The sequence below is a fragment of the Nematocida minor genome, assembly GCF_024244105.1.
Source record: "Nematocida minor strain JUm1510 chromosome Unknown 7678, whole genome shotgun sequence".
Classification (NCBI taxonomy): Eukaryota; Fungi; Microsporidia; genus Nematocida; species Nematocida minor.
The window spans coordinates 45,668-56,505 of NW_026250384.1; the positions used below are offsets into that span (position 1 = coordinate 45,668).

General features: G+C 37.9%; 5 protein-coding genes across 5 annotated transcripts; 3 read left to right on the forward strand and 2 right to left on the reverse strand.

The window, feature by feature from the left end:
* Positions 1–70: 70 nt before the first annotated feature.
* NEMIN01_1637 (molecular chaperone HtpG) lies at positions 71–2,206 on the forward strand (the record flags this gene model as incomplete). Its single annotated transcript, XM_051477579.1, has 1 exon — positions 71–2,206. One exon carries the CDS (start codon positions 71–73, stop codon positions 2,204–2,206), a length of 2,136 nt encoding a protein of 711 aa, XP_051333539.1.
* Positions 2,207–2,520: 314 nt separating this feature from the next.
* Positions 2,521–4,236, forward strand: NEMIN01_1638 (uncharacterized protein; the record flags this gene model as incomplete). Its single annotated transcript, XM_051477580.1, has 1 exon — positions 2,521–4,236. One exon carries the CDS (start codon positions 2,521–2,523, stop codon positions 4,234–4,236), a length of 1,716 nt encoding a protein of 571 aa, XP_051333540.1.
* A 556-nt stretch (positions 4,237–4,792) lies between these two features.
* Positions 4,793–7,861, reverse strand: NEMIN01_1639 (uncharacterized protein; the record flags this gene model as incomplete). Its single annotated transcript, XM_051477581.1, has 1 exon — positions 4,793–7,861. The coding sequence occupies one exon, from the start codon at positions 7,859–7,861 to the stop codon at positions 4,793–4,795; it is 3,069 nt and encodes a 1,022-aa protein (XP_051333541.1).
* Positions 7,862–8,140: 279 nt separating this feature from the next.
* On the reverse strand, positions 8,141–9,787 carry NEMIN01_1640 (uncharacterized protein; the record flags this gene model as incomplete). Its single annotated transcript, XM_051477582.1, has 1 exon — positions 8,141–9,787. One exon carries the CDS (start codon positions 9,785–9,787, stop codon positions 8,141–8,143), a length of 1,647 nt encoding a protein of 548 aa, XP_051333542.1.
* A 182-nt stretch (positions 9,788–9,969) lies between these two features.
* NEMIN01_1641 (uncharacterized protein) lies at positions 9,970–10,836 on the forward strand (the record flags this gene model as incomplete). The annotated part of the gene is made up of 1 exon (XM_051477583.1): positions 9,970–10,836. A coding segment is annotated over one exon (867 nt), but the record flags the coding sequence as incomplete, so codon positions are not given.
* Between the last annotated feature and the right edge of the window lie 2 nt (positions 10,837–10,838).

Sequence of the window (10,838 nt, forward strand, 5' to 3'; positions counted from 1 at the left end):
TGCAGTAGAGACTCAAAAAAAGAAATTTCCGGAATTTGAAAAGTATAAATATAAATAACTTTTTCACCGCATGCAGGAAAATATGAACACATCTGACAAAACAGTAGAAATCGACCAAGAGACAAAAATGGCTTTTGAAGAAATAAAAAAAGAGCACGGGGCAGTCCACAGAGAAAATGAACAAGTAAATCTGGACGAGACTCTTGTAAATACAAGCGAAGGAGAGACACACTCGTTCGACGCACAGATGGACAACTTGCTGAGCATTCTGATCAACTCAGTGTACTCCAGCAAAGACTACTTCCTCAGAGAGCTGATCTCCAACGCATCCGATGCAAACGACAAGAGAAAGAGAGTGACATACGAAACACACGAGAACATTGAGGAGGAGCTCTCTATCAAGATAATCCCCAACAAAGAGAACAAAACCATCACCATTGTTGACACGGGAATAGGAATGAGCAAGGCTGACATGATAAACTATCTCGGAAGCATTGCATCCAGCGGAACAAAAGAGTTCAGAAAGAAAATACAGGAGGGAGGAAGCAAAGGACAGTCTCTGGACGCGCTTATTGGACAGTTTGGGCTTGGGTTCTACTCAGCCTTCCTAGTTGCCGACCAGGTGGATGTCATCTCAAGAAAAGGAAACGACTCACCGTACATCTGGAGCAGCAGAGGGCCAGGAGGCTTCGTAGTGGCGCCATACAACGGCAGTCACCCACAGGGAACATCAGTTGTGCTGCACATTGCAGAGCAGTGCAAGACATACCTCGAAGAGAAAACCCTCGAGAACATCGTCAAAGTTCACTCAGCATTCATAGCATACCCCATCTACTTATTCGTACTGGCAGAGAAAAAGAGGCCGGTAGCAAAGAAAGAAGAGGAGAAAGATGAAGACGCAGTGGAAGATGCACCAGCCGCAGAGGAGGAGCAGGAAACATACTTTGAAGAAGAGTACAAGAAACTGAACACACAGATGCCTCTGTGGGCCAGAGACCCCAAGGAAGAGACGATCACCGAGCAGGAGTACGAAGACTTCTACAAGGCCCTGACAAACGACTGGGAGAAACACTTTGCAGTGAGCCACTCAAGGATTGAAAGCGACTTCAACCTGCAGATACTTCTATTCCTGCAGAACAGACAGCCATTCAACATGTTCGAGAAAGGAAAGAAAACACCGTGCAACATCAAGCTGTACGTGCAGAATGTCCTTGTAGGAAACGACCTGTCAGAGGCTGTCCCAGAGTGGATGACATTCATCCACGGAATCATCTCATCAAACGACATCCCCATCAACGTATCGAGAGAGATCGTGCAGGGCAAGTCTGTTATGAACCTGATCAAGAGAGTGGTCACCAAGAAGGTGCTTGAGATGCTCAAGGACCTCGAAAGCGACAAAGAGAACTACCTTAAGTTCTACAACAACTGCAGCGCGTCTTTGAAGGTGGGAGCATACCAGGAGTCCTCAGATGTCTCTGGCAAGCTCGCTAAGCTGCTCCGGTACAAGACAACAAAGAGCGACACACCTGTGTCATTCGATGAGTACGTCAGCAGAATGGCAGAGGGACAGAAACAGATCTATGTCGTCACAGGAACAAGCGAGGAAGAAGTCAAGTCCAACCCTGCGCTCGTTAAAATGGGCAAGTACGAAGTTATCTACATGTCAGACCCAATTGACGAGTTCCTCATCCAGACTCTGAACAAGTACAACGACAAGCCGTTCCAGAGAATCACAGCTGAAGGAGTTGAGCTCCCTGAAGAAGCCGCGGACCTGTCTGCATACGAAGAGGAGTACAAGGGAGTGATGGAAGAGATGAAGAAGGTGATTGGCGACTCTGTGGAAAAGGTCATCATCTCCACTAAACTCGACTCGCTGCCGTGCTACGTCTCGAGCGCCAAATACAGCTACTCTGCAGCCATGGAGCAGATCATGAGATCGCAGCCAGGAAGCGGCAACAACGCAATGTTTGCGTCAGGATACCTCACCAAGAAGATACTGGAGGTGAACCCAGCACACCCCATCATGGGCGGTCTGAAGAGACTCCTGGAGGCAGACAAGAGGGAGGAGTTTAACAAGACAGTCAATCTGATGTTCGAGTCTTCTATGCTTGCCTGCGGATACACCGTCACAAACATGGCAGACTTCAGCAAAAAGATATTTGGATACGTGGAAATGGGAATGGCAGACTCCGCAAAGGACCAGTAAGTAAAAAGTTGGCTATGCATTAACTACAACAGCTAAAATAAAAACAAACATTATTCATTTATTGCTCGTTTATTCATTTTTTACTGGTAATTGAAAGTGCAATTTTACTGCATGAGAGAATTGCACTATTATTACAGCTATTACAAAAAATAAACTAATTTGATTTCAAACTGTGCTGAAAATAAAAGCCTAGTTATTACTGGCATAGAGATAATAGAAGGTACTGTAGATAGCGCAGGAAGAAGAGTTAAAAATAGGGTTATTGGCAAAAGAGGAAATAGCCAAGTATAAAAAGAAAATATTTTAATTTATTTATGATCCTACAACGAATCCTAAAGAAGCTTATAATAGGAGTGGCTGTATTAGCCTGTCTGCAGCGAGCTAAGGGGGCAATAGATAGTGCAGTATTAAATTCAGAGGGCTATTGGAAAAACAGGAGAGATTATCTAAGAAAAGAGATGCAAATACGCAGCGATCTTCTTTTCCATTTGAAGACGTCAAGATGTGAAGATACATTCTCTGAAACTCACATAAAAAACATGGAAATAGGAGAGGAAAACCTATCCAATGTGCAGCAGCGCTATTCAATTTTTAATGTAAACGTAGAAGATGTATTGGACACAATAACACAGCTGAGAGCTTTGAAGATTGCTGATCAAAGATTCAATGCGGAAGAAATAAATGAGCAGTGCAAATCCTTAAGGGAATCAGTTCTCTTGGCTCTTGATAACAACGATGCAATAACTGACAAAATAAAAAAGTTTGATGAGCACATGCTAGAATTGGTAAAATGCTACAGTGGGAAAATATGGCACAGAGGCAGGAAAATAGAAGAACTAACTCTGTTCAAGCTGGCAAAGAATAGCAAGCCCTTCGCTTCAACTATGGTGTACGATATTTTTATAATAGAGATGTTTAAGCCACTTAGTAGCATGAAAAATGAAGTAGCTCAGATGCTCAAGAGGGCGAAAGAAGCTTTTCTGCATTCGATGGATTTCTCAAGCTATGAGAAAGCTGTACTAAATGAGATAGAGAAAGGAGAGACAGACTTATTTGCATTAGCTGATAAACACTTCCATATTCTCTTCAGAAAACACGGAGTTGGCACAGATGTGATGAATATTTATTTCAGCCTGATAACAGAAAATATGAAAAAAGAAGAAATAAACCGATACATAGGCATCACTCCTGGACAGGTTATAAAAATGATAATGCTAGAATGTGCAATGAGTGGGCATCTTATAGACTACAGAAGAAACGATCTTTTTTTTAACCTTGGAAAAGTAATAGTGAGAGCAGGAAAGCCAGCAGACGAAAGTTTAGGTGTTAAAAAAGAAGCGGGAATAGCAAGAGAAAGACAGGATGCAATACTTGATGCTCTGCATCTTCTGTGGAACGCACAAGAAGATTTTAATGTAGAGAAGAGAAAAAAAAACATTGAAAAGTTCTGCAAGGATAATGGCATTGAAGCACCTTACTTTGAAAATACGCAGAAGAGCTTTATGTTTGCCCGATGGATGTACAAGATAAGCGTAAAAAGCCCATCATCAAAAGAGATAAGTAATAACCAGGAGCTGTTCAAGAAACACTACTTTGTCATGTCCTACACCCACCCCATGTGCTATGTCTACCTGCGATCCAGGGATATAAGCGAAAAATGTGATAATGTTAGCTATCAGCTCGAAACAAGCCTCATCTTCCATGAAAAACAATTTGCAAGATACATTTCAGGGAATACCGTCAGAATTAGGCCAAACAGAATAGATAAAGCAAGAAAGTATGTAGAACAGGCAGAGATCATGAAAAACTGCATAAGACTGTGGTACTTAAAGAACATAGAAATTGTAACAAGAAAAGATGAAATAGAAGAATACCGCGGCATAGCTAAAGATTTCAAAAAACATTTGGATAAGTCACAGTATGTGGATAGTGCAACAATAGACCCTAAGAACTCAGATAATGGCGCAGACAATGAAAGCAATCCTTTGCAGATGGCTAGAGCAGGCTCGAAGAGAAATGCCTCAGACTAGTTTAACAAGGAGATAGCTACTAAGCCATCCTTACCGCTAAATAAAGATAGTGTTTAACTACTCTTCTTCCACTGCACACACCATTTATTGTACTTTCAATAGATGGCTCTTGCTTCATGTAAGAATATACAGACACGTTCAAATGGATGGTTTGAGTCTTAAGTTTTAATATCTTTCCATCTTATCGATCCATGATACCTCTTCTATTGTTGTATGTCTATGTATGTTTTTTCTTTTAAATAGCCTAAGCATTGCAATAAAAATAAAAAAGTAAAATTCTACCCAGTTAGCTGTATACACTTAGCATTTATTTTCTTTCTCTTTTTCTTTTTTATTCTGTTCAGTACACTTTTTATGATACAAAAAATCAATTAAAGCAGCTACACAAGAAGAGTACTATCCATTTTGTTCTCTGAGATGCAAAGAAGTTCTACATGGCACTACAAATCTATTGGTGCACAGCTCTTCTGATTAAGTATAGATATATGTTAAAATCATAATAAAACACAATAAATGCCAACTCAGACAAACTATATTTATTCCTTATAAGTCTTTCCTACTTATTATAGCGCGAGATTAAGACATCGAGAATCTCGTTGTGTGCTCCTAGATTGGACTTGCTGCTGTTCACATTTCTGAATACTATAAACTCTATATGCTCATCTGGCTCTTCTGATACCATTTCGTACAGTTCTTTACTTAGGACTTTTATTCTTTTTTTTGCTCTATATCTTGTGCTAAATGCTGAATCCCTTTCTCTTGCTATTTTTTCTTCTGCTTTACTATTGCTTTTTCCCGACATTTCTAGCTTTTCTACTTCTTTTTCTGCTTCCATAAAGCTTTTGTTTGCTTTTATGAGCCTTTCTTCTGCTTCTCTTAGTTTTTTCCTGATTTTTTCTTTGCTCTTCTTCTCGCTCTTGTGTTTCTTTTCTTCGTCTTTCACCAGCCATGTGTATATTTTTTCTGTCTGGTTTTTCGATTCTCTGTCTTCTGCACTGCTGTTTTTCAGCCAAATACTCTGCAGATCGCTGCCCTTGTGGTACCTTCTTGACTCTAGTGCATTGATAAAGCTATTAAGTTTTCTTATGTTTCCTTTTTTTCTGAACTTTTCGTCTAGTAGAAAGTGTGTGTACACATTCTCGCTATTCGTCATATTCACGTACCACAGCGCCTTGAGAGCATCGCCTTCTCTAACCACTTGGTAGTTCATAATGTAGCAGTCAATGGACTCTTTCTTTTCTGCATCGGGCAGTATGCACAGATTGCTGTAGTATCCGTGCACATCTGAATACCTTTCGTCTGTGTACTTATCGTTGAAGTTGTACACATTCGGAGCTATATCTTTGAATCCCATTTTAGGAACTATCTCTGTATGCACGTCTTCCTTGGTGAATGGGCCCAAGTCGATTGCATCCTGCATAAAACGCGTAAGAAATAGTGGGATGTGAATACTGTCCTCGCTATATTCCTTCAAAGGCCTAAACTCGGCAAATGTAAATGTTTTTTTCGCCAGGTCTTCCTCAATGCGGTAGAACACCACTTCGTATTCCTCCAGCTCTTTCACTGTCTGGTGCCGCTCTTTCTTATCTATGTACGTCCAGCTTCTAGCTTCTTTTCTTACTTTGAAAGGGTGTATAAAATCCAGATCCTCCTCTATCTCATACAGCTTCTTTATATAGCTTATTATGCCATCAATTGTGTGCAGATAGTACTCTCTGCCTTTTTCTTTATGTATGGGCATGCACAGCTTTCTAGATTGGTGGGTTTCATTGTCTACATAGTAAACATGGTAGTGCGTCTTTACCTCAGGTGCAATGCTCCACACATTCTTCTTCTCTGCAGAATATTCAGAATCGCTGGCCTGTTTAAAAGAGCCGTTTTTTCCCATTTGTAAGGTCATCCCGCATTTAACGTATTTTTGATGCTTTATGGCACACTTGCCTATCAGTATATACTCATTGTAATCAAAGACTATTACTTTCTCATAGAAATCTGCAAGAAGTGCATATATGTCTCTATATATCTTTGGTATTGTCATCTTTTCCCCTTTAGTTTTTTCGTATATCTTCAAAAGAGCGCTGCAAATATTTTTGTGTGCATTTTCTATTTTTTCACTGTTCTCTGACGAGTCTTTTGCTAGCACACGTATGGCCAGTAGAACTTCATGGGCTTGTTTGTTTTTATCCTTTTCGTAGATTTGTGTGTTTTTTATAAGATTTGTGCTGATGCTGGAAAAGTCTTGGTGCACTTCAGGCAGTGCAAGAATCATGCGCAGTGCATAGCCCAGCGCTGAGTATTTTCCACACAGCTGGCTGATCTTGTCCTGATTTTTCATCACATAGCTGTTTATCTCTAGGCTTTTTCGTATATAGACATCTCCCAGCGTTTCCTTCCATTCAGTTGGCCTGAGTTTTTTGATCACTCTCAGCGGCTTGTGCTTTTCTGCGTATGCCAACATGTCTTCAAACACCTCAGGATAGTAGTCTTTAAAGCTCTCTGCGAAGTTCCTATGATAATTATCTTTATTAATACTAATTAGACTTTTCAAGTACGCAATATCTTCTTGTTTTGTGATTAACATTGAGGTTCTACTTGCAATAAAGTACCACAGCGCGTTCTGGTCTACTAGAGGAGCAATTTTTTCACAAAACTTTGCTATGTATTTTCTAATTTCTTTTTGGTACGGGTCCTTTATTATTTCATTAACCATATAGTTATCGTGTTTGTTAGATCTGTATATTGTTTGGTGCTGCGTTTTGTAGCTTGCCCTTCTTACATTGGTCAGTCTACTCTTGCTCCATAGCTTAATTCTGAGATTCTCCAGTCGTTTGTCTTTTATTGCTGCATCTGCAGAGATAGCTGCTTGGCTCTTTGGAGCTGGCACCTTTTTCTTTTTCTTTGGCGCAGGCTGGGAAGCAGATTTATCTTTTTCTGATTTCTTTCTTTTTTTCGCTACAGATGGAATAAGCGTGTTAGCTTTCTCGGCAGGAGTAGAAGAGATGCTGCCTGCACTGGGCTTTTCAGAAGGCTGCAAAGATAAGAGATACATGTTTATATATTCATCCAGTGATTTCAGTGGATCGCATATAGGACTACTGCCCATGTCTGGCACAGCATGATCTGATCTCTTTCCACTCACTGTGCTATTGCCATCTCTAGTCATACTAACAGTGTTTTCTGCTCCATTAAAAGCATCCTCACCTGTGCCAGTCTTTTCCATACTCTGCTGTTGCTGTCTAGAATGCTCGCTCTGTTCTTCCGTTCTCTGCAGATCTGCAAAGGATAAATTCTCATTATCAGGCGAGCTGTAGATGGTTGGAGGAGAAGAAAAGAAGCCTACAGCCTGTGCTCTATCTTCCACTCTTGATGTGCCAGGTATTATACCAGGCATACTATGCATTGGATTAGGAATGTATCCATTTGCACTGTCTTCTACTGCATATGTCCCTGTTTGAAGAGACTGATCCACCATTGCTCTTTCTGCGCTATTTCCTCCCATGTGCGAGTCTACAACACCGTATGTGTTCTCATCAAAAAAACTCCAGGTCCCTCTGCACTCTGTAATAAAGAAAGTGATCACTGCACTCACTGCACCTGTTATTTTCCTTATTTTCTCTTTTTTCATGCTAAAAATATCATTTTTTTATTTATAGTTTTTAGTTAGGGATCTCCACTCATCTGATTACAATGCAGAAATAGTATGAAAAAGTACACTTCTATATAAGTAATTATCGTGCCTTCGCACAGTAATTCTTTGTGTGATAAAAAGTTGTTGAATAAGTTAAATTTGGATAATAGATATTTATTCTTGTCTCTCGTTCTTCGTGTTCTATAAAACTTATGCTTATTTACAGACATGATAACCGTAATAGTCTAGAGAGCATATATCAGATAATTGAATGTACTAATCATTCTTCAGCTTTCCTGGTCTTACTGTTTTAAAGTCTGATGAACTTGAATTTTGTGCAGACTCATTTGAATAGTAGTTATTAAGCGTTGCTGCTGTTGCTACACCCAGAGCGACAGTGCCTGTGAATATTGTTGCAACTTTGCCATTTTCACTAATAAGTCTTCTAAATAAGGACTTAGGCTCTGCTTCTGCTTCTACTCTCTCTTTCTCCTTCTCTGTTTCTTTAGCTTCTTTTTCTTTTAGCTTTTTTAATTCTTTATTTCTTTTATGCAATTTCACTGCTTCTCCTATTTTTATTTTCTGTGCATTTGCAAATGCTTTAATTTTCTTGAATATATATTTTATTTGCTCAGTATATAAATTACTTGAGAAATACTCGCTGTTTTGAAGCATACCTGCAAAAATATTTTTTCCTATATATTCCTTGCTACCATCACACTCTAGCAGGTATATCTCATTTTCAATATTATTGATAGCACATTTTACTCTTTCCATCTCCTCTGTCTCTTCTTCTTTTAGCTGAGAATAAAGCGCTTTCTCATCTTCCAACTCTTGTAGACATAACTCTTTTTCCTCCCTTGCCTTATTTCCTTTCTTTTCTGATAATTTTCTAAAATATATATGAGAATTTGTGTAGTTTTTGTAAAAATCATATAAATTTGTGCCTATGTTTAAAATCTTTTCTCCATCTTTTTCTTCTAGAAGTATATTATTGTTTATCATATATTCGACCATCTCAACTGCGTTAATTTGCACTAATTTTTCATATTGAATGTCTAGTAGGTTATTTATAATAGAATATATTATTTCTAAGTCTTCTCGGCTAAACAACTTATAAATTTGCAAAACCAAACTATCCTTTTTCTTATCATCAGAAGCACACTCTATCTCTTCGATTAGCTTGTTCAACTCTTCAATTTCTTTCTGTTTTTCACAAATAAGCCTCATTCCATAGTCTATTAATAGAACATCCGTATTTTTATATGTTTTATCATATAGATCATTTACAGTATAGTGTTTCTCTATTAATAAGTCCTCAAAATCTTCTATGGATTTTAAGTCATCTAAAGCAGAAAAATAATAGAGATTATATGCATCCAGTCTCTCTGTAGAGGCCTGTAGAAAACTTTCCATGCTAGAAAAGCCTGTGCTGTCAACCTCTATTGTGCATGTTCTGGTACTCAGGTCTGCATTCTCGTCATCTGAATCTATATTTTCTAGAGGCTTATTCTTGTCAAACTGTATATTTATTCCATGCTCTGGCCTGTATATAAGTGGATTGGGTTTTATGAGTTTATTTGCTATTATAGCAATCATGTTTTTTGATATTTTATCATTATTATACTTTAATGCACCACATAACTTATATGTAATTTCTCCCAGTCCACATGCAGCATTTATAAGATACTGGCATATGTCATTTATAATTATATCAAAAACAGCTTTGTTTTCTTCTTCGCTGTACTCACTTTCTATTTTTATATTATCACTGAGTATAACTTTCAATTTTTTCACAAAACTTAGTGGAGTATTATAGCTATACATAGTATATACATCTTCAACACATTTTTTATCAATAGATTTGCATGCATTCAATACTCCTTCCATGTTTATCTTTAGTTTAACTTCTCTCCTGGACATCCTGAAAATTTTAATTGCAAAAAATTATTTAAAAGGTCAAGGATTTCCCAAGGCGGAAAAGCTTTGATTTTTTAAATTTATCCTTTTTATTGCTAACTAAAATAAGGCCCCAGTAAAATTTATTAGAATTACTAAATATAGTCTCTGTCGAAAGTATAAAAAGAAAATATTTTAATTTATTTATGATCCTACAACAGGTGCTGAAGAAGGTAGTAATAGGAATGGTTATATTAGCTTGCCTACAGAGAGCTAAAGCAGAACTAGACAGAGATATACGAAGGGCAAGGCTTTATTGGAAAAACAGAATGGAACATATAAATAGAGAGTTTCAAGTCCGCAGTGATTTTTGTGATAGCGCAAATTCTTTCATATATGACCAAGAAATGTCATCTAAAACTCTTAGAGATAATCTAGAGGATGGAGAGAACAAAATAGTCAACGTAAAGAGGCAAATAGCAATTCTTGATGAGTGCGTAGAGAGGATATTAAGCATAGCGCCAAAATGTTTAGACAATAGCAGTGATTCAAATATAGAAATAAATGGGCTATATTGCAGCTTAAGAAAGTCACTCTTAGAAGCCTTTGATAGAAATGACTCAGTAACAGATGCAATGAAAGAGCTTGATTCTTATCTGCTAGAAGTAGTAAAGGAATGCAGCTATATAAAGAACAAAAATAACAGCATACAAGAATCAACTCTGTTCAAGCTAGCAGAAAAGAACAAGGCATTTGCTTTGAATATGCTGTTCAGTCTTTCTAGAATAGAACTATTTAAACCTGCTAATCTTATGGAAGAAGAGATAAATTACGCATTTGAAAACAAAAAAGATTATCTAATCACTACGGATTTCTCAGTCTACAAGAAAGCTATAATAGAATCTATAATAGAAGACATAGAAAAAGGCGAAGTAAACCTGTTTGCATTAGCTGACAAGCATTTCTATATTCTATTTAAGTATTACGAAATTGATGCAGATGTGATGAATATCTATCTCAACCTGCTAAAAGAGGATATGTCAAAAGAAGAGATAGACCAATACATAGACATCAC